This window comes from Convolutriloba macropyga, chromosome 7 (genome assembly GCF_964194025.1).
Source record: "Convolutriloba macropyga chromosome 7, txConMacr16.3, whole genome shotgun sequence".
NCBI lineage: Eukaryota > Metazoa > Xenacoelomorpha > Acoela > Convolutidae > Convolutriloba > Convolutriloba macropyga.
In genome coordinates, this window is record NC_134474.1 from 3,317,170 (window position 1) to 3,341,088 (window position 23,919).

At 32.8% G+C, this 23,919-nt stretch overlaps 1 protein-coding gene across 5 annotated transcripts; it reads left to right on the top strand.

Annotated features, from left to right (window-relative positions):
- Window positions 1-668: 668 nt before the first annotated feature.
- LOC142342052 (uncharacterized) lies at window positions 669-14,254 on the top strand. Of its 5 annotated transcripts, none has more exons than XM_075393228.1 (6): window positions 669-980; window positions 1,346-1,389; window positions 3,476-3,553; window positions 5,564-6,314; window positions 13,038-13,603; window positions 13,922-14,254. In XM_075393228.1, exons 1-6 carry the CDS (start codon window positions 800-802, stop codon window positions 14,054-14,056), a joined length of 1,755 nt encoding a protein of 584 aa, XP_075249343.1. In that variant the 5' UTR covers window positions 669-799; the 3' UTR covers window positions 14,057-14,254. The 5 variants fall into 5 exon arrangements, with proteins under 5 accessions (XP_075249343.1, XP_075249346.1, XP_075249344.1 ...); XM_075393231.1 differs by having other exon boundaries at window positions 5,951-6,314; XM_075393229.1 differs by having other exon boundaries at window positions 13,906-14,049.
- The last annotated feature ends 9,665 nt before the right edge of the window (window positions 14,255-23,919 follow it).

Sequence of the window (23,919 nt, forward strand, 5' to 3'; positions counted from 1 at the left end):
TTTCTTATTATTTGATCTGATTTTTTTAAAAATGGTTTTCTCAATTCACTCATAGTCCATTCTAGGCCTGGTTTTTCTGTTTAGTCAATGAAAATTCTTTGAATTGTACGTCAGGACTTGTCCTGCTATGTTTTTTTTTGCTGCGAAGGCTGTCACAGAAAATTTTTTAAAACATAACACTACTAAATGTTTATTTTTCAACATTTTGCTTTGAGAATTTCCAAAATATCTGTGGCGAATATTGTGTACAAGCTTAAAGCAGTTAAGTGCCTTGTGATTTGTCGAATTAGCGAAAAAAAATTTTACAACTTTTTTCACCATTAAAGCAGGACATTTTCAGTAGTTTTCGGTCAACAAACGAAGGAAGACCTGCATGAATTCTTTTCTTAAGTTATATCCCCATAGCGCGATGCTTATAATTTAGTTCAAATATTGGCTCGATCAAAAATCAAAATATCTCACCTGCTCCTATATGAAAAATGTAAATGTTTCCCCACCATTAATTATTTTCTATGAGCCGAAGATGCTACATGTCTCTGATCTTTCGTTTCAGAACTTGGTTATTAAATGTTTACCAAATATACTAGATCGAGAACGCAACATAGATTTTGTTTACGATTCACACTGGGTTGTCAACGTTTGTATATAAAATTTCACCTAAAGAAATAGCAGTTGCAATCAAAATACATTGAATTTTTGTTCTCAAGTTGGTATTGAGTTATTGTTTTTATTGTTTTGATTGTTATTGCTTTATAACATTGGTTGTTGTTGTTTTGATTAATTTTTATAAGTTTCGATCATGGCGGCAGCCTATTCAGACGATGAGATTGATGAGCTAACTTGCAGTGTATGCTTCGATCTGTTCACGGATCCACGAATGCTTAACTGTGGACATTCTTTCTGCACTGGCTGTCTGGACCAGATTATTCGAAATCATCAAAAATCCTGCCCAGATTGTAGACAGCCGCTTGCTGAGAATCTAGGGATCTATACCGATCTGTTTCCTTCGAATATTAATATAAAATTAAATTAAATTGGAAAGCTTTTGTGGAATCAATGTCGCAATGGATTAAGTGATGGCTACGGCTTCTTGATTAGGGTTCGAGTCGCCCCCCCCCGACATTCGGTTATCATTCAGTGGTTTTCAAGGCACATTTTTGCAAAGTTTCAGCGCCTTTCAGCGCGTTTCGGCGCACAATCATGCAATGTTTTTGCGCTGATTTTTTTAATAATCAGCGCATTTCCAAATTTCAAACAAAAATTACAATGTAACCAAATACTAGTTTTATCTTGGTAAAATTAAATGAACAAAGATCATTTCACTGGAAAGGAAACAGACCAAATTTAGAGAGTTCTCACCATATACCCAGAAACTACGCTCTCAAGAAAGTGAGTTGCACCAATTTTTTATCAATTAATTGTGGTTATCATAGCTAAACAAGGACAATTTTACACAAATTCAGAATAAAGTATTCCCGAAAAAATTTTCTTTGGAAACAGATATAAAATGAAATATACGCTCAACTGGGATTTTTTGATTTTCGTTTTTCACGTAGTTATCGAGATTTAAAGTCTTGTGAACTTTTGACTGATTTCTGTTGTTTTCGTGTACCTTTTTTGTATTTTTGCTCGTTTCGCCAATTTTGCTGAAGAGTTTTGTTTAGTTGTTTATCCTACTTTTGCTAGAATTTTTGCTAAATTTGTCAGAAATTAGCCGTTTGCTTATTATAAATGGCGCCAGGTATACAACATACGCAAACTTGAACTAACTTTGCCAGAAGTACAAAAATCTGTTGATACTATCTTTTCAAACTCTACAAATTGCAAGTTATACTTCCCTTTCCTATCTCAGATTCCATGTCTAGATTTAAAACTTTGACGATATTTTTTGCCGATTTAACTTGATATATTTGCGAATTTCATCATTTATTTATGATATGTTGACCTTTGTCTTAATTTATCTGCTTCGCTTATACTTAAAACTTTTAAGTGTTTTAAATTAATGAGAAGCAATTGAAAAGTTGGTTGTTTTCAAATTGTGGATTTTTATAATACAAAAAAAATGGACAGTTTTGGGTCCCAGCATAGAGACTGAGAAGATTTCATATCAAGGCTCAATTAATGAGAGGTCTTTTTGACGTGCAAGCGAGGCCCAGTGAACTTATATTTAAACTTCAGTGAAAAACCCAGTGTTTTTGTGACGTCAGCACTGTATTTGCATAAAATTTAATGTCAAATTTTAAGTTGCACCTTCATTCGTAGCTTCTTTGTGTCACTAATGGTTGGTTGAAAAGGTTATCTAAGTGGTTTAAAGTCAGTAAGAAGCTTATAGTTTTTATGACTTCTAAGGTATTTGCTCTAAAAAGAAAGTGGACTTCGGAGTTTGAAACACTTTGTTTTGAAAAGTCATTTTTCAACTTAGATTCAGCAAGAAGTCGCATCGTTCTTCTAGTCAATTAATAATTTGTTTTCGGAGCGTTTTTATTTTTAATGTAAGGTGTTCTGGCTTTGATGCTACAAATTCTGATTATATCTTTTTTGTCTTTTTTGGGGCAATTAGAAACATTTTTCCACATTTCAGGTTTATTCGTCTTGTTATCTTATCATGTTAATGACAAGCGATATAGAACTTTATTTGTGTTCATACTTAATATATGTAATTTTTTTGCCGATGAAGTATAATTTTAACGGGCGCGACAAGGTTTTGTCCTAAAATTTAGATGAAATTTTGGTTTTTTCTCGGTGAATTCTAATTTTAAAAGAAACCCTGATAAATTCTGTGAAGATGTTTGTTTAATTAAAATTGAAAAATACTTGGATGTTTAACTTTTCTTTCTGAAGACCCTCCGTCATGGCATATATGCTGTTGTACATCTCTCAGAGCTATATTCCTTAAATTGTTATTAGTTGACTTGACCCTCATTTTAACACCTCATTCTTATGATTGCCGTTTTGATTGATTTCGACGGTCAGAATCTGGAATTTTATTATTTTCTAATTTAGTATTTCAAAACCCATTTGGCTTGTACTTTAGTTTGCAAATTTTGACATCTTTAATCTCAATTGTTTTGCATGAATTGTTTCAACATACTTGATGTATTTCTGATTTAACCTGTGCTTATGTCTACTTTCAACTTTAAATTTATTTGCAATTCTTTTATTTTAGCTGATCGTCTTTTAACTAAAAATCGCCTAGCGCAATCAGATTGTAAAATTTCAATTGAATTCCTCAATTTTGTCCACAATTTTATCAAAATCAACAATTTGATCTAAATTTCGACATTTCAATTGAATGCATGAAAATTTCGTCCACTATTTAGTCAAAATCCACAATTTGGTCACAATTTTGCCAGGCTAAAATTAGATTATTTTTCTAACCAAATTCCATGCAATTTCACTGCGCAAAAGGAATTCGCACCCCAAGTTATAATTTGCGTTGTCGCAGTTGCCATAACGAAATTTGCTTTGATTTCAGGCTGTTGTTAGAAAAAAGGAAGAAACGAAGAAACAGCAATCGTTGGCCATAACCTCGGGTCAAACTGACGAAATCAAAGTTTTTTTCTTTTTCAGCCATTTCTTTCAAAAATGATTCACTCACCGCTTAAGAACAAAATTGTTTGCCTAAATTTTCAGAATTTTTACCAAATTTTTTTCCTAAATGGCAAATAGCTGTTTTTGGAACTCTGAGCCTACACTATACAAAAATGACATCACTATTTGTAAGTTCACTTCACTGTTGTAAGAGTTGAAAAAAATTGACTTTCATAGTATGTAATGAGCATTTCTTTTTATGAAAATAGTTCATTTTAAAAACTAGCGCTGTAAACAGCTCAAGTGAAATAATTCAACCACTTTGTCTGTTTTACAGCTTTCAATTAGAAAGAGGAGAATAATGTAGAAAATAAACTTTACAGACAGAACAAAAACTTTACAGATTGCCATAGTTAAGCATCCGGTATTTGAAAATAATCGGCATTGGATTTGAGGCTTCAGTACTAAAAATTGAACACCAATAAACTTCTAGGATCTTCGACTTCAGGCATTACGGATTGAATTATCAAAACGCAGACAAATTGAAATTTGCGTTAACGTATATCATTGATCGATGAACGACCTTTAAAAGCTTAAAACACTCACGTGCACATTTGAAAATGCCGAATGTCTGCAGTGCCAGAAGCGAAAATGCCAGAAGTTCCTATTAAGCTGGAAGTTGACTTTCATCAACTTAAAGCGTGCGCATTTTGTGTTTTAAACATGACGTGATTCTAAAGAATTTATTTCAAAATTCTGACATAAGGTTCTCGATGAACGCCAGAAGTTCTCAGTGACTTCATGCAGAGTCACATGAATGAACCATTACTGAATTAGGTTTTAATTTTTATTGGCAAAATTTAGTCAAGAACAGTCCGCGGAGAATGGTAACATTGAAGGCAACAAAATTTGTAAACACGTTTAGAAATAGCCGGTTTGACCACCGCAAAAGAAACTTACCACTCATAAAACGCCATATATGGATTTTATGAAAACTTTCTCGAAACTTATGATCATATCATATTGTGTGTTTGTGTGATAAACAGTGGAAAGGGCCATCTGCAGCACCAAAACAACGTAAGTGTGCATGAAATTTCAAAATTCGGTGTTAAATTTTTATGGTGCCGTGCTTACCATAAAACGCGATAAAAAATGATTATGGAGCGATTTATCGTTACAAATTTCCTTTAAAAATGCTATTTGTTAAAACTACTGTTTTGTCGCTTATTTTTCAATTGAGTTCAAAACCCAATTTCGGATTCATAAAACGTCATAAAAGAGTAAAAAAAAATTGTGGGGAAAAGGATTTCATACAAGGGATCTTGTATGGTGCCTTACTAAACATAGCAGGAAGATAAACGGTTTTTTATGGCTTTCATAGATGATCGGCTCTCAGGCGGGCACCTAAGGTTCCACAAATAGTACCTTTTCTGGTACGTAGGTTTGGTCAACCCGGCTACTTTATACTGCTTTTTAAATAAAAACATTATCACAAAAACGAAATGGTCTATTTCAATAATTTTTACTCGTGTTTGAGTTGTAACGAAATAATACATTGTGCGCCCTGTGGCGAAGTATTACTCCAGTTTAGAGGAAAACAAGCAAACTGTAAATAACTTTCTTCATAGCTTACAGCCATCATCTTAAAACATGTGAACAAAGAAAAGCTGTTTTTTAATTGATATTACACTTAGTTGGGATGGAAATCAAGATAGCAGTCAATAATTATCTTCTTAAATTAAGGAGTACAAACCCGGGTTGAAGTTTCTTTGATTTCAAACAAGGATCACATATGATTTCATACTGACTATAAATGATTTCTTAGTAGGGTTGTAGTATGAAACCAGAAAGATAATATATGATCTCTGTATGAAACCTTAGATTTCATATATAACCTTAGAATGAAGACTTAGAATTATTCATGCAACGTAAGAGTCAACGCTTAAAAAAGTGTATGATACTTGTAAAATTTAGAGAAAATTTTAAATTATTCCGTCAAAAAAACTTTGATTTGACCGTCAAATTAAAAAAGGATGGCAACTGCACAAAACACAAAAAGCCAAAAAATTTCTTCTGCAAGGGCCCACACTGTGAGGTAACAATTTGCCAAGAATGCTGGGCTCTCAATCATATCGGAAAAGCTGAGCATGAAGTTGTTCCAATAATGACAGCCATTATCGAAGTTCGACATGCTGCAGACAAAAACACCCAAAAACTCTTAGAATATCAAGACAGTACCAATTTGGCAGCGAAAAAAACTACGTTAATGAAGTCATTTATTGACGAATTAGCACAAAAACTCTTTAAAACAGTAGAATTTCAGTTGCAGTTTGCAACTAACAACAGTTATTGCAGCTTAGACAGTTACAAAAAAGAATTTCTCAAAAAACTTTCGTCTCAAGACAAGGACTTTGAAAAGATAGGAAATGAGGCTGCTTTACTTGCTGCGGCCGTTCAGCGCGCTCGCCAAAACTTGAAAGATCTCTGTACATCAATTGGCGGAGTCACACTGAAATGCAACTTTGACACCGATCTCACATCCCATCGTGGAATTACCAGTGACATCTGTCAGTTCCCAAAAGTTGGAAAATCGGGAAAACTAAAATCGCTCCGAAATTCTACGCCTTCCACCACCTTGATGGAGCAGATCGATATTGTACCCCGGGTGTTTGATCCGACTTCTGGACAAATTTTCTTCACTGAATCTAACCAAGTCAGCGTCTTCGGCCAAAACTTGAAGTTCAACAGAAAATTTACCATAGACAATGATCGATTATTCAAACGTGAGTTTCAATTTAAACAATTTCAACACTTGACATATTTCAACTCGAGATTCTGAAAATCTGGTCCCCTCCAAATTGTACCCTCCCCCTCCGATATGCCAGCATTTTTGCGAGGCTTTTTACAGACCTGTACGCGTATGTCTTTGTATACAGTTTCTGGGTCTTTTCCGTTTGTGCCCCCCCCCCCCCCCTCAGTACGTTATACACCCCCCCCCCCAGTTACAGAGCACGTGCCATTACATAGTAAATCATTATGTAAAAAAAAGTGGCACGCGCATCTTAGGAGTGCAAATACTATGCGACCACTATGCTGCGGGGGGGGAACAAACGGTAAAGATCCCACTTTCTTTCTCTAAAGAGATCCAAGACTAAGCAGTAGCTGAGAGTTCACTACCCCCCCCCCCTCCCCCTCCTGCCCCATCCCCCCTCCTGCCCCCCCCCCATTCGTCCAATTATATATTCGCCCAATTTTCCTTCTAACAAGTATCATTTCTCGGAGGACACTTTTTGAACAAAACCAAAACTCATTGACAAATCTTTAGAGTTTTTCTGCCAAATCAAATACCTGTAGTCTTGGGTTGATGCAGGGCAATTTTCAAAACCAACAAAAAAAATTGTTATCAATACCGTCCCCAGGAATTGTCACAACAAATTACTTCCATGCATCGTAATTTTTCAACGCAAGAAACCCAAAAATATACTCATGACCAAAAAAACAAACAAAAAGATTTACATGGATCTTGATAAATATTGCTCTTTTAGTGGTCGTGTGTATATTATATGTGTCGAAATCAGAGCAATAAAGCAATGAGAATAGCGCAGGCATCTCTAAAAATTATCATGGTTTTCTTGAGTTGCTCCTTTCAGATTATGAAGCTCTTGTTTATGTGAATCTACTGGCAGCGGTTGTAATTGACGTTTTCGTTTAAAGCTTTTCGTTTGAAATTTAGTTACCTTAAGTTCGAATGTTAAACAAATTGGCAAAAGAACATTAAAAATCCAAGTAATAACATCCATCAATATTTATTGTTTGAGGTTTATGCTCCTTAAAAATGATTTAATAATGACGAGAATTAGAGAAAAAAAAATAATTTTTCTTAAAGAAAAGCCAATCAAAAAAGGAAATTTCTAAGTCACATGGCCAAAAACTTTAGCAAAAAACAATTTAACTGTCGCATTACTAAGATTGTTTTGCAGTTGCAAGATTTTAAAATAAAAAAAACTTTTTTAAGTCCTACAAAGAGTAACGTGATCTTGAGCGTTTCCATATTTGTTCTCTAAAAATGTATGATACAGCATGATGTTCAATTAAGGTAGCCAAAAATTTTCATTTTCATGTTTTTTACGACTTTGTAATATATAACTGAGTCACTGCAACAACTCCTTGCTTTCTTTGCATTATCGTTTGCATTTCTGTACGCAACATATCTGGATAGTATATTCGCTTTTTCGATAACAGATAACTTCCGAAGAAAGTGATCAGTAGTTTGACAAATAGCTGAAATTGGATAAAAATATATGCTCATATGAGAAAGCGAACTACTTTTTCTCCAGGCATCCATAAAACGTAAAAGGAAAAGTTTTTAACTCTTTTTACCCGTAGGATAATTACTGAGAGGATCTGAAGTTTTGCCTTTCGCTGAATAACGTTTCGAAAAAGTGCGGGACCATTGTTTAGAAAAGTTGTGACGCAAATCGAGCTATTCGGCAAATTAGGTTTTCCAGTAATCACCTGTTTTTATCACGCAAATATCCAACCACTGATTAGAATTGGTCCTGCATCCTGATTTGATAGATTTTATTTGCTTTGATTGTTTTGTTCCAATTTCTGATGTTGCTTAACAGTTGTTTTTGCTTAAATATCAATCAGTAGTTGTTTTGCTCGTAGGTGTTACTATTTTTGTTTTGTAGTTTTCTCCCTGGTTTTCAATGACCACTAAGAAGTTTGAGTGGCTCCTTATTCTTTTCTTCTTTTTTACTTTGACGTTTGTTATTTCACATACAAAAATATCTGCATTGATTAAGGCTATCAGTCAGCTCATATTTTGTTCTTCATATAATTTCCAAACATTTTTGATTTTATCCCAGATTAACTTATCTGGCATTGTTTTACTTTTTCCCCTCAACAAACAGGATCACCAAGAATTGAATAGGCAAAATGTCTTTTTTGAAGATTCACCTTTTTGAAAAATTTCTGTAAGTTTGTCCAATGTTGCCCATTTTCAACACTTTTTGAAACATTTTTTTACAGTTTCACTTATGTTCAACCAACATCTCGTCCTCCGTACTACCTCTAAGACCAAAATTTAACTTCCTTTACTCTTTTTTTTTTAAATTTTTTTGTTCATTATCCTAATAAAGTTTGAAAACAAAATTGATACCTTTTATTTTTGAAACTATTTTCTGGCACAGTCCAGTCCTAATGCGTCAGAGGCCAGTATATATATGGTATCAATTCAAACTTCTGAAAGACAATTAATGACTTAGATAACAGCTTGCAGACTACACTCTATAAAAATGTGACCGTATTTTGTTTTTTATCCTATGCTGAGCATTATTCGTGCCGCGTTCATCATTAAATTGACCATTTCATTACTGCTTTGAGTCCTTATCACATCAAACAAGTAATAGTCATAAAGAAACGATTATTATGATATGTAAATATATGGACAGCTTCCGACGACTTGGTCCGAAATATGTTCAGTTTACAGTTGCATTCCAAAATTCCTTTTCAATGAACAACTTGCGCTGGTAAATTTGAAGCCGCTTGGAGTAATTACGTTCTTATTGAATTTGCTTTCACAATAAATTTTATTGGATCAACTGTTGACTTTTCCCAGTTGTTTAAAAAGTTTCTCACAAAAAATCCAATCAATTCTACTTGTTATTATGTTAATCCCATGAATCTGATTTTTCTTATCAAAAAATTAAAACAACTAAATTTGAATAATCTAACCCCCTTGCGACATTTAACTAATGCGAAAATTTCCTTCGACACAATATTTCATCTTTCGTTTCATCTTTTGAATTAAATTTATAATAAATGAGCTTATAATTTATATTAAATAATAATAAGATTTCCTTTTTTTCCTGCTGAAACTGTCAGGTTAATGTCTCACTTATTGGTAATTATAAAATAATTTGAATATATTTTCCGACTTTCATGAGTAATATTGGTTGATTAATCGGCAGTTTTGACGAGAAAAACTTTTTTAGTACGCAACATACCTGGATAGTATATTCGCTTTTTCGATAACATATAACTTCCGAAGAAAGTGATCAGTAGTTTGACAAATAGCTGAAATTGGATAAAAATATATGTTCATATGAGAAGGAGAACTTCTTTTTTCTGCAGGCATCCATAAAACGTAAAAGGAAAAGTTTTTAACTCTTTTTACCCGTAGGATAATTACTGAGAGGATCTGAAGTTTTGCCTTTCGCTGAATAAAGTTTCGAAAAAGTGCGGGACCCTTGTTTAGAAAAGTTGTGACGCAAATCGAGCTATTCGGCAAAATAGGTTTTCCAGTAATGACCTGTTTTTATCACGCAAATATCCAACCAGTGATTCGAACTGGTCCTGCATCCTGATTTGATAGATTTTATTTGCTTTGATTGTTTTGTTCCAATTTCTGATGTTGCTTAACAGTTGTTTTTGCTTAAATATCAATCAGTAGTTGTTTTGCTCGTAGGTGTTCCTATTTTTGTGTTGTAGTTTTCTCCCTGGTTTTCAATGACCAATAAGAAGTTTTAGTGGCTCCTTATTCTTTTCTTCTTTTTTGCTTTGACGTTTGTTATTTCACATACAAAAACATCTGCATTGATTAAAGCTATCAGTCAGCTCATATTTTGTTCTTCATATAATTTCCAAACATTTTTGATTGTATCCCAGAATAACTTATCTGGCATTGTTTTACTTTTTCCCCCGCAACAAACAGGATCACCAAGAATTGAATAGGCAAAATGTCTTTTTTTGAAGATTCACCTTTTTGAAAAATTTCTGAAAGTTTGTCCAATGTTGCCCATTTTCAACACTTTTTGAAAAATTTTTTTACAGTTTCACTTATGTTCAACCAACATCTCGTCCTCCGTTTTACCTCTAAGACCAAAATTTAACTTCCTTTACTCTTTTCTTTTTTTAAATTTTTTTTTGTTCATTATCTTAATAAAGTTTGAAAACAAAATTGATACCTTTTATTTTTGAAACTATTTTCCGGCACAGTCCAGTCCTAATGCGTCAGAGGCCAGTATATATATGGTATCAATTCAAACTTCTGAAAGACAATTAATGACTTAGATAACAGCTTGCAGACTACACTCTATAAAAATGTGACCGTATTTTGTTTTTTATCCTATGCTGAGCATTATTCGTGCCGCTTTCATCATTAAATTGACCATTTCATTACTGCTATGAGTCTTTATCACATCAAACAAGTAATAGTCATTAACAAACGATTATTATGATATGTAAATATATGGACAGCTTCCGACGACTTGGTCCGAAATATGTTCAGTTTACAGTTGCTTTCCAAAATTCATTTTCAATGACAAACTTGCGCTGGTAAATTTGAAACCGCTTGGAGTAATTACGTTCTTATTGAATTTGCTTTCACAATAAATTTTATTGGATCAACTGTTGACTTTTCCCAGTTGTTTAAAAAGTTTCTCACAAAAAATCCAAAACAACTAAATTTGAATAATCTAACCCCCTTGCGTCATTTAACTAATACGAAAATGCCTTTCGACACAAATTTTCATCTTTCTTTTCATCTTTTGAATTAAATTTATAATAAATGAGCTTATAATTTATATTAAATAATATTAAGATTTCCTTTTTTTCCTGCTGAAACTGTCAGGTTAATGTCTCACTTATTGGTAATTATAAAATAATTTGAATATTTTTTCCGACTTGCATGAGTAATATTGGTTGATTAATCGGCAATTTTGACGAGAAAAACTTTAGTTTTCAAATGTTTTCTTCATTGAGATACTTCCAGTCCCGGGTCGAGGTTTGACGGTGAATTTTCGTAAGAAATGCGGTGAAGTGCAGTGAAAAAAAAATAAATTATAACCACGTATTTCTTACATCTTTTTGCTGTGAATGCGGTGAATCGCGGTGAATTATTTATTTTCACCGCGTTCTCAGTATTCTTAGAAAAAAGAATTATCCCCACTCGTGTTTGAACCTCTGACCTCCTGCATGCCTTCAACTACTTATTCCGCTGCGCCAACTCTCACTTACTTCTTTGATATTTCTTGTGAATTTAAATCAGATTGATTAAACGTTGGAAAGCAAATGCGGTGAATTTTTGTAAGAAATGCGGTGAATTTTTGTAAGAAATGCGGTGAAATGTGGTGAATTATTTATTTTCACCGCATTCACCGCAATCACCGCATTTCTTACAACAATTCACCGGAATCACCGCATTTCTTACAAAAATTTACCCAAAAACCTCGACCCGGGGTTGAAATGGAATGATGAAAGTATAATGTACTTGATTAAAGAAAGTTACGTGCACTATTGGTTTTTGGTACTAAAATTATTTATTTTTTTTTCAATTTATTCTGCGAAATTTATTTAGAACACGCTTTCAACTGAGAGGCAGAGATGAATCGTCGTAACGGTTGTAATGTCCATTATTATTTTTGGTTTTTGCCTTGTTTTGGTGGCAAGTTAACTTTCCTTAAAATTTGATTTTCTGATTGGAAAATAAATTTCATTAGCTTGCATTCTGATTGCTACATATTTGTGATGTATCATTGCCATTGGTTTAGGATAATCCTTTCTTAGATTAACAATAAATATATTCAGTTTTGGTTTTTTTCCTAACAACATCTGCACAGAGCAGACTTAACCTAGTTCTTCAGTTTCCTTATAGCGTTGGTGTTTAGAGGGGAGGGTGGAAAAAAATACAGCGGAAGCAACATCTTTGCGAAAACAATTGTCAAATCTACAATCTGTTCTACTCTTTAATGAAATCTTAGGCAAGTTTGAAATATATATTCTCAGAAAAATTTTTTTTAGTGTATGGAGGTTTTCTGTAATCCTTATGTTTATGGGCGATGATTGCTGCATTTAACAGCATTAAATTTTCATAAAAAGTTTTTACTCAACTGTTTTTTGAAGCAATGGTATTTTTAAATTCTTCTGATTTCAAAAGCCAAATAATTTTTTGGTAATTGTTTGTAATTCAAAGCTTTCAAGTTTTTTAAACCGATCAAGTTTCCCATTTCAAACAGAGCTCAAAATTCAAAAAACTGTTTCAAACAACTATAAAAGTTTGCTCACGTGGTATTGTTTTCGGCTACACTTTCAAGCCTCACTACATATTATTGTTGATTCACTTCAAATTTTGAAACTGATAAAAAAATAAAAACAAAGACAGGTTGGAGTATAAAGCGTATAAAAACATAGAACAATTTTTTCCAAAAAAATAAAGAATATATCATCGATTATTCAAACTTATCTTTATTTTAACCGTGAAGATCGAATGAAGAATGAGGCGTGCGCGTCAAAATTAATTAAAAAAATTGCCTTCCATGTCATTTTATGAAAGGTTGAACTCTTTTGCAGCCGTTTGAAACAAAGTTTTTTAGACCAAAAAACAGTGCGAATTAATTTCAACAATAATTTTAAAAATTTTATGTATAAATTTCTTTGAAAAGCAAATGTGGAAGCTTCGGTGCCCTGCAGAGAATTATGTTAGCCTTGTTGTCTTTTCTCAGGAACGATAGAAGATATTGCGTTCAGTGGTTCTGGAACAATGTACGTTTTGCTCAAATCTTCTAGTCTGTGGAGCATTTCAGTTCTCAACAATGCAACCGGTCAATTTTTACGTAAAATTCAATCAATCGAATCTACCAAGGTTAGCAAATGCAAGATATTCGCTGTTCAAAATCGCCTATTTATCGTCGAAAAGTCAACATATTCTGGACTAAATTCAGTCTGTGTTAAACTATATGAAGATGAATTGTTATGCAAGTCTGTTCGGACTGCAGCACAAAGTGTTTATGACGTAATTGTTACATCACATTACATAATTCAACTTTGGGGAGCTGAAAAAATAACAATAAAGAGCACTGAAAATGATGAAAGTTTCGATAGGGTTGTGTTTCTCGACGGAGTGAATGCTATATATGACACTGTTTGGGTGCCTGATATAAGCTGTCGGACATCAGGCTATTTGTTTGTGAGTTATTACCACAATTTGTTACGAATGAAAGTATTTCACGTTGATTTGGATAATGTAAACAACCATGAAATTCTACAATCTTTGCTGGACGACACCTCAGTGAAACGAAACAAAAATATAGCCCTTATAATCGTACATTTTGCCACGAAGTATTTTACTCAATTTCGTCAAAGCGTTCCATATTAGACGTGCCACTATTAACATAGTGTCAATGAGACATAATTTTAAAAAAATCGGAATTGACATAACTGATATCAAATGTTTAAAATCAATTTTGATCATAGAATGTTTGCTAAGATATTCCATAAAACCATATAAGACGTAGTATGACTACCAAGAATCATCTTTGACTCAATAGGACTACTAACATTCTTTTATGCTGTGCAACTCCGGGTATCAAGTTTCGTTTCACGCAAGACGGATCAAAATAACTCACAGTTTGCAAGAAATGTGCGCTGTTTAGTGGCCATGGGAACAAATGCAGTTCTCTGTTGCAATACGACCAGCTCCAAGTACATTGTAGTACAATTGGAATTCGAACCCGACTCATAGCACACCAGAAAATCTATTCAACCATCATGCTCATGCTCCTTTTTATCCCAGTTTAACGAATTGCACGACGAATGTTGATAAAATTGACCATTTGGAAAATGTTTGGACTAAACTTTCCTCATGTTTTTCGTCTCTCTATTATATGCACTAATTGATCTAACGCTATTCTTTTTTAAGAAAAAATGTTTTTTTTTGTTGTTTTATAGAAACGATGTCTTCAATCAGTTTAATTGCTAAATACAAATTTATTGTCCCTGCCACACCTAGTGAACATGCACAACTAGTTATTTTTTGTTCAGACATATTTGTTGTAAAAATTTCTGAGTGGCGTCATTAGAACGCCTGGGAAGCAAAATTTCACTTGAAGGTTTTTTTTTTATTTTTTGTTGTTTAAACTCTTATCGGGGTTTGATTTATTGCTGAACATTTCACATTGTACTCTTTATTTTATACAGTTTTTTTATTTTGATAACTTTCAAAGGAAATTTCTCCCAATTTTAGCTAAATTTTTTGCGAAAAATTTGTTGAAATTTGGTAAAAATTACGAAAAATTTTTTAAATCTGCCAATCGAAATTGTTAAATTTTTCCCCTCAGTTTGCTGGCCGAGCAAATCAGCGCTGAATCATTCTAGACACATTCTGATTTTTAGAATAACTAGTCTTGATTTTTGAATAAAATATACTGAATGAAAAAATAATATGTTCAGCGCAACTCCCGTCAACTATACAGGATAAATTTAGTATGGGCTAACTCTATGACCTCAATATAATCACAATGATGAAAAACTGCACAAAAAACTTTAAAAATTCTCGAGATGCAAAGTTTCAGAACTGAATTAAGTTTTTACTCTGGAGAAGTGCTTCTTCAGCAGTAAAATCGTCTGAGACTCAAGATGGGTTCAGTACGACCCTATTCATACAATTGTGGACATATGTTTTGCTTTTTTAGGGAAAAAACAGATAATTTGGCACCAAAAGGGGTAAATTTGAGTGTTTTTTCTTCCGTTTTGAAACCATAAAAACTTTACGAGTTTTCTTCAACTGTATATTGAACGAAAATTAAAAACATTATCCCGCCTAAATGCACGGGATTTTTGCATGATCAATGCTTCTAGTTCTTTATCATACACTCATTGGTTTTGGTTCACTTTAGGTTTTTGTTTGTCTAACTTCTGAGATTTTCTATCATCCTAATATCAACTCTAGCCTCAATCGTTAGTAAGTTACTCAATTAACGACTCTTTGTTTCATCTCTATCAAATGTTGATTTTGTTTTCAACAGAAAAAACAAATTTAAAATAGTTTTTCTAGACAATAAGCAAAATCAACGAAAACCATTGCTTTTTTTTAATATTTAGTCTAAAAAGAAAATTTGCTTGAACAGTTTTGTCAATCAGCGGAAAACAGTTTGGAAAGTAAATAGCTTTCAAACATACTATTTGCTTAAAGTGGTTTCGTTCTCTTATAGTTAAAATTTTCATTCAGCTCAAAGCCTTTGAAAAAATCTTTTTCCATTTCCATTGCTTAGCCAAATAGTTCTTATACCCTTTGTTGGTTTCTTGAGCTAACCTAATTTACAGGGATTGCATGATAAAACTCGAATTCTCTTCAACCATTTTCTTTAAGCAGAATATTATGAAAGTCAAAATAGAAAAATAAAAGAGGAAAGCTGGGACTGATTCAAATATTTTTCACCAGAAACCTATGTGACTGGCAGTTAAAGAGAATCAGTTACAATCCAAACAGAAATGATGCTAATAAAAATGTGATAAGTATTCTGAAAACAATGGAATGTTACGTAAAAAGCAATTAATAATCAACTGAAAAAATTAGATAGGTTCCCCTATGATTCCATACTGTAAGTCATGTCATTCGTGATATAAAATGGTTAGAAAAAACAACATTTACGGTAAACTTTCAATAAATTAAAAAAAACTAGAGTGTTTTGTTACAACAACCGCAAACTATCAATTGATACTAGAACAAGTGTTTGCCGCCACAATAGAGGGCCAGATAACAATAAGAAAAAGAATTGTAATTACGGAAACATCTCACAAAACCCTCTCATTTTTTGCAATCACCTAATTCTAAAGTCGTTAGAACCATTAGCTGCAATTGAAAGATGCTAAAAATTAAATTTCTCCGTCGTCAGATTTCACATTTTGCTTCTAGTAGCGATAACGAATACGTGAAGAAAAAATACAAAACTCTATCTCCACTCTTGAACAGAATTCACGCTTCGATTGCATCTGCTTCTTCGCTGCTTCTACGAATTCCACTTTACCGAAATCGTCAGTTCACTTTGACTTCTCATTGACATAAAGAAATCAAAAAAATATCAACAGATGATTAAAAAAAACAGCGAACCAATGCAACTCAAATCTTTTGGAATATAGGAATAGAGCTTATTTCTCTTTTTTGCACTCAGGAGCGAAAAGTAGAAATTATCTACAAATCTTTTCTTTACTTTGAAAGATCAACTGATGTTTTCTTCAATAAAACTTGGTTTGAAAAATTGGTCTCGAAAAGTTACGTGCTCACGGACATTTCCTCCCACTGCCTCCTTAGTGCTAATTATTTAAATCTTCCTTGGTGGAGATTTCATGCAGAAGCATGTAATTTTTTGGGGCTAAATAGACTTTGAAGCTAAATATATACAAAAAATGTTGGAACATTTTTTTGGGGAAAGCTGTGATAGAGCTGAATTTTTATATGGTGAAGGTAAAAAGGTTTTCATCTTAAACTAATTTAAAGTTCTCGTGGCAAAAATGGGTTTTAAAAAGGTTCTCAATTTATCCCCTGAAATTCGAAACCCAAGCTTCTTGCTGGCCTGCTAGCAGAATTTTCTACGGCAACTGCGCTGCCTATCCTAAAATTTCGAAATGATTTTTTTAAATAAGATTTAACCAGATTGTTCAATTCACTGCTGGTTCATTGAGTTTTGCAGAATGATGGCTAAATTAAACTTTTAATGGCATCAAAAGTATAACATGCAAAAGTATGAAAATTAGTTAAAGTTAGTTCATACATCAAATTTTGCGATAAGTGACAAACATCAACGCCAATTTAAGCATTTGTTCCTGTAGAAAAAAAAGATGAAATATAATGGGCTGAACTAATTAAACTCAAGTTCAAAGATTGCTTTTCAGCTCAGTGACGGCTTGTCGTGTATAGTCACACCCTCTTATTAGCCATTGCTAAACGTTTTTGTGAATTTTTTCGCAAACTTCGACAGGGTATATTAGGAACCAAGCTAGGAATGTATAAAAAGACGAAGCATGAAATAGATCAACCTACGTCTGGTGTTGCTCTAGCTGCGGGTTAGGTGCCAAGAGCATTTGCTTCAAACGATCAAATTTTAGGAATCGAGAGTCAGGGTTTGTACAAATCTGAAATGCATACATTATAACAATTTTGGGCAAAAAATGCAACGTTCCACCATTTAAGAGTTTGTTCTTTTCCAAAAGAGCTCTACAAAGCATTTGGATTACAAAAAATGATTTCTTGTTGATGTCTGTGCTGAGCTATTCCAAATACGTCCAAAAAAGAGTCATTGTGTTGTATTTATAATCAAAAGGACGAAATTGCCTAACTATTGAATTATTATTATTGCTGAACTATTGAATTGATTGTGATTGTGCTGGAAAAGCGAAATTTTTCAAAAACATTAGCCTCATAAATCCATCAACTTTACATATACATATCCCAAGGCACATTGGTTCCTCTCTGTTCTTATCTTTTATTACTAAATTTTTTTGAAAATGAATAATCGAAATGAATTTGTTCTTGGAATTCCCTCTCAAAAACAAACATTTATACCGCCACCAGTTTTGCATTGTAAGCTATCAAATTTTAGTCTTTAAATTTTGCTGAAGTAAAATGCAGTACTTGATCGAATACTTGAAAAAACGCAGAAATTGGACAAGCGACTTTAAATCAATTTATAATGTCGATCAAATTGCAATTTTCAATGAATCGGAAAACAGCTCTATTGAACTAGAAAAACGAGATTACGTTATTCCTTCAGTTTACGTTCAAGAAAATATCTCAAACGTAAACTAACTGCTTTGGTTTACGTTAAAGAAAAATTATTTGTTTTTCATTTAGTGTAGAAGTGGAATTTCTAGCTTAAGCTATCTTAGGAGAATTAAGAAAACTTAAAAAAATACAACAAAAGTACTAACCTTGTGTTATTTCTCAGAAGTTTCGACTTGAATTAGAATCAAATTATAATGGCTAACTAAGTTAGGACTTTATAGGCGGTTTATTCAGCAAATTTTGATCGTGAAAAGTAATGGCAGTTTTGATTTGGTCTCATATTTAACAGATTTGGAAAGTCTTATGAAACTTGGATTTCTAGAACCGAATTAAAGGTCAAATTCTGAAAATGGTAAGAAATGGTTTTAATCAAGTGAATTTTTGGGTCTTCTTCGCATCAGATTAGCTTATAAAAAGAAATTGGACTTGATTATATCTCTATTATTTACTTTTGCGGTGTATATATACCGCTTGATTTTTGTAGAATTTCAGAGCTTCTTCTCAATTTATTTTTCTAAGTGAAGTCTCTCCTTTCTGCTGGTAAGATTTCGGGTTGTTTTTGATATAATTTTCTCAGTAGGCATAAGTACTAGAAATTAGCTGCTGTAAGTTTACTATTTCTAAGTATAGGATTGTGCCCGTTTTTCTTTATAAGTTAGTTAGGGCAGAAAGTCATTAAGATAAGAGAATTAAAATTGCATAGAGGGCTAACTTAGAGAGGAACAATATTTAGGAATTATTGTCAAAACTTGTTGGAATTTAGAGGCTAAGGCTCCTCGAACCACCTTAGCTGAATTTTAAGTTCTACATTGGTGACAGGGATGGGATTCAGGATTTTTTGATCGGAACATTAAGATATTAAAGTTTTGGCGATGAACTTTCAGAACTTTTTGAACAGTTCGTGGGGTGTTAGAAATAAATTTGAAAACTTCTTTTGATGTTCAAGATTTCTCCTATCTAACCGTTAAGTTGTTAATTCTTTTCTTCCTCCTAAATATCCAGTTGAATTATAGAATGTATCATCATAGCAAAAGCCTAGATTACCTGTTTACATCAATCGTCGATTGATATAATTGGTTAACCGCCCCGAAAAAACGATAGATGTCCGGTCACTGTTATCCAAAGGGCGAATCTTTGACCGCTTTTGTTATGAACGGTTTTTGAGGTGTGGTTTTTATCAACCAAATTTCGTGATTATAAAATCACTTTCTTAGTTTGCAGTCTTTGTTGTTTTCCACGGTTATACTTTTTCCTTTGTTTCAGTTTTTCCAAGTTCGTAGGAGTTTTCGCTAGAATCAGTGTTGATTTATAGTCGAACAGAGAAATATAAAACAGCTAACAGACTTTCAAGATTTCACTTCAATTGCTTCTAACTCTGGTTATGTTAGGTACCGGGTCTGTAGTAAGTTTGCAATCTGCTGTCCGATAGTTTAATTGCAAAACGGTAGAGCCAAGCATGAGCTACACAAAAAATAGGCTATTACAGAGAGCACAATCAACAACTAATAGTTAGTTATTATTGGGTAACTAAGATGTTCCTAACCTAGATATATTTCGAAAATTGTACGTTTTCTTTTAAGCTAATTTTTGTTCTGAGGTTTAATTGTGTAGTGAAGCAAATTTAATTTTATTTTTTTGTAAATTTTAATCCTGGTATATTTTCGCAAAGAAAATTTTCCTACCTCTCAATTTGATCAGACATAAAGCAAAACCATAGTGTCTGGTTTGCCGCTTACTCCACTTACTTCACCAATAGAGGCAGCAGAGGTTTTGGTTGCTTAAAGGTAGAGACTCAACTGGGCGATGTGGGCTAACGCAAGGCAGGCAAACTATTTAACGTGGGCCCGGAACACTATGTCAAACCACAATTTTCACAATCATCTTCATTCACAGCCAGTAGAACTGTCACTAACCACTAAAATGGGATACAAAGCACCCACGGACACATTTGGAGATTTCCCGATAGCGAGATGTGACTCATTGGAGTTAAATTTTCTTGCAGAAACATGAAGCAGAGATCAACCATATCGTTTTGAGAACTGTCTGAAACTTTGATTGAGCAATGACTCACATTTAGAGTTCTGTTGATTGTCGACCATAGGAATAACTACCAAAAGAACGAGACAATTGTTGTCCAAACACACAGTTCTAGTTTAATATATTGCAGTGTCTGCTTTGTGCATATCTGGTTATTTTAAATATATTTCTATAAATATTCAGTAGAATAGTCAAGTCCGAGTGGGTGGTGTAGAAGTGGAATTTCTAACTTAAGCTTTCTTGGGAGATTTAAGAAAACTTGAGAAATATAGCAAAAGTACTAACCTTGTGTTAATTCACAGAAGTTTGGACTTGAATTAGAATCAATTTATAATGGCTAACTAAGTTAGGACTTTATAGGCGGTTTATTCATTAAATATTGATCTTTAAAAGTAATGGCAGTTTTGACTTGGTCTCATATGAACAGATATGGAAAGTCTTATGAAACTTAGATTTCTGGAACCGAAATAGAGGTCATATTCTAAAAATGGTATGAAATGGTTTTAATCAAGTGAATTTTTACGTTTTTTCCGCTTCAGATTAATTAAATAAAAAGAAATCTCACTTGAATATATCTCTATTTTTTACTTTTGCCGAGTATATATACCGCTTGATTTTTTTAGGTTTTCACAGTTTGTTTTCAATTTATTTTTGTAAGTGAAGTTTCTCCTTTCTGTTGGTAAGAAAGAGAATTCGTAGTTAGAGTTCGTCTTCTTTTTGATATATTTCTCATAGTAGGCATAAGTCCTAGAAGTTAGCTGGTGTAAAATAACTTTTTCTAAGTATAGTTTTGTGCCCGTTTTTCTTTATAAGTAAGTAAGGGCAGACGGTCTTTAAGAGAATTAAAGACGCCTAGAGGGCTGACTTAGAGAAGAACAATACTTAGGAGTTATTCTCAAAACTTGTTGGAGTTTAGAGGCTAAAGCCCCCGAACCACCTCAGCTGAATTTTAAATTCTACATTTAGTTTACGATTGTGAAAATTTTAGGATGATTAAACAACTGCAAATTGATGCGTTGTTTTCAAAATAAATATTTTTTGAATATGAGAAGCCCTTTGCCCAATACTGGTAATAAACTTTTTGACGTGTTTGAAATCCGTTGATTTCCGGTACATGCCACTGAAATAGCTTTTGAACTCCTTGTACATTCTTCCTGGTGCATTTCAAATACTACAAAACAGAAAATATTTTTGTAACCAGTCCGGCGAAATTTTCAGAGATTTCAATGTAAAATATTTGGTTTTTTGACCAAAGACAGAAAGTCAAAAGATCAATTGAAACGAGTATGAAAAGAATACATAAGAACAACCCGATAAAAAGGGAAAACAAGGAAAGTCATGAAAAAGAAACAACTAAAAAATTAATTTTGTTTGCTGAGCAGTACAACAAAATAAATAATCAAAACCATTCAATTTTGAATTAGAGTGATTTCTTTACAGAAAATGAAACAACGGAAATAATAAAAATAATTAAATAGCTTTTAAAAAACTTACTGTTTAAGTTCCAATGTCAAAAGAACTTGAGCAACGGAGAAAAAATCAACAATACCGATGAGCAAAGTATATTCTATAGAGCTCCACTCGATGCGATGTCAAATCAAGACAATCAAAGAATTAATTTAGATAGTTTAAGAAAGTTTAGCCAGAAGATAATTTAGAGAATGCTTTTCTTGCAATTTATTAATCATTTTGGAGCTTACACATTGGACAAAATAATTGCTAACTGAACAATGTTATTTTTTCTATTGCTCGAAACCCAACTTACGGTTTCTGAATATGAAAAATTTTCGTGCTATTGTCTTCAAAACCAATTTCTATCTCAATATAAATAATATCAACTTGACAGACTTACAAAGCAATGGTGCAAAAATGTACTTTTTTGATTAAATTTACTCCAAAATGTCAGTGTTCTTCACAACTTACGTTTGATGATAAGATCTGTTACCTTCCCGGTTCAATGTTTTGGGATGATTTTTTGTAAGAAATTTTATGATTTTGGTGAATGCGGTGAAAAATTGTATTTCACCGCATTTCTTACAAATATGCACCGCAAAATTTACTGCATATTTTACATAAATTCACCGAATTTAATTTCCAACGGTTACTTAAATTCACAAGAAATAGCCAAGAAGCAAGTGATAGTTGGCGTTGTGGAGTAAACAATTGATGAAATGCAGAAGGTAACACGTTAGAACCCGTGTATGTAAGTGTCATTTTTGTTTGAATACCGAGAACGCCGTGAAAATAAATAATTCACCGCGATTCACCGCATTCATCTCAAAAAGATGTAAGAAATACGCGATAAAATTTTTACTTCACAGCATTTCACCACATTTCTTACGAAAATTCACAGCCAAACCTCAACTCGGGTTGTTTTGATTTTAGTAACACTATCTAAATTAGTTCAGATTTTTTTTGCAAGATAAGACTGTTTTAAACGATGCGGGTTTGTGAAGGATTGCGGACAAAAATGAAAAGACATTGCTACTGCTGCCAACGTTTACCGTCATTGATCTCCATGTGTTCCGTCCGCCAACGGTTGCTGAGTCTTTTTTCAACGATCTTTAACAATCTGGCGATTAGACCGTATTTAAGGAAAAAGTATTAGAACAAATTAGTGCGGTTTTTTCCGCTACCCATACATGGCCTCAATTGAAATTAGGCCTCTGAAAAGTATTTCACATAATCACATAATTAAAGTGAGGCTATTTGTGAAGAAATACCGGCGCAAAGTTGATAAAACTGGTTTATTTTACCTCTGAAAACGAATGACAACATTTTTCAATTATTTCGCTTAAAATCGCGTTTAACTCTACTGTTTCTCTACGATTGTTAACCCCGTTTCAACTCAATTCAAGAGAAAGCCTTTTTGATAGAGTTTTCAATCTTGTTCAACATTTTTTTTAAAAAAATTTCAAATATTAAAATATCAATAAAAATTAAAAAAAATTAAAACTTCAACTAATTTTCAAAATATCAAAATTTCCTCAATTTTTTAAGATTACAACTCATCGAGTAAATAAATATCTGCTTTAGGTCTAAATTAATTAGTAGATAAATTTGACGAAAGAAAATCGGGCAGCATAAAAAGTATTTGAAGGAATACATGCTCTATACTGAGGAATGTAATCAGACACGTTTAAAAAAGAAGAGCAGTGAAGAAATGCATCTTCTTTTCGGCCTGTTGTTTTCAATTAATTTATCAATTTGAGAACAATACTGACAAAGAGTGTACATGTATAATGGCCTGTAATCAATGTAATTTTCGCTACAAAAGTTCAAATTTACATTGGTGTTTAATTTGCACTGGAATATTTTTTGAAAGCCCTTAGCGAAATACCATTACAAACGGATATCATGAAGAAGCAATAAATGTTTGATAATTTTTTAACATATGAGACATCCATCCCTTTCAGCTGCTTTCGCTGTTATTTGTCATCAGGAACTGAAATGACAAGGAGGTCTAAGATGAGAGACAACCTCCGTAACGATATATATATATATATATATATATATATATATATATATATATATATACACATATATATATATATATATATATATATATATATATATATATATATATAAATTGCATCTTTATTTAATATTGCTTCATCTTGCGCAGAGCTTATTATTTTTGGGAAGAAAAAAGTGAGAACTTTTTGGTGGCCCCAATTTTTTGTTCTGGGAATTTTTTGACTTTTTGAGGGTATTTCAGACTAAACTATGTGTCATCATTTTGAAGCTCTTTGCCTATAAAATTTCACTACAAGCGATTTTTTCAAGAT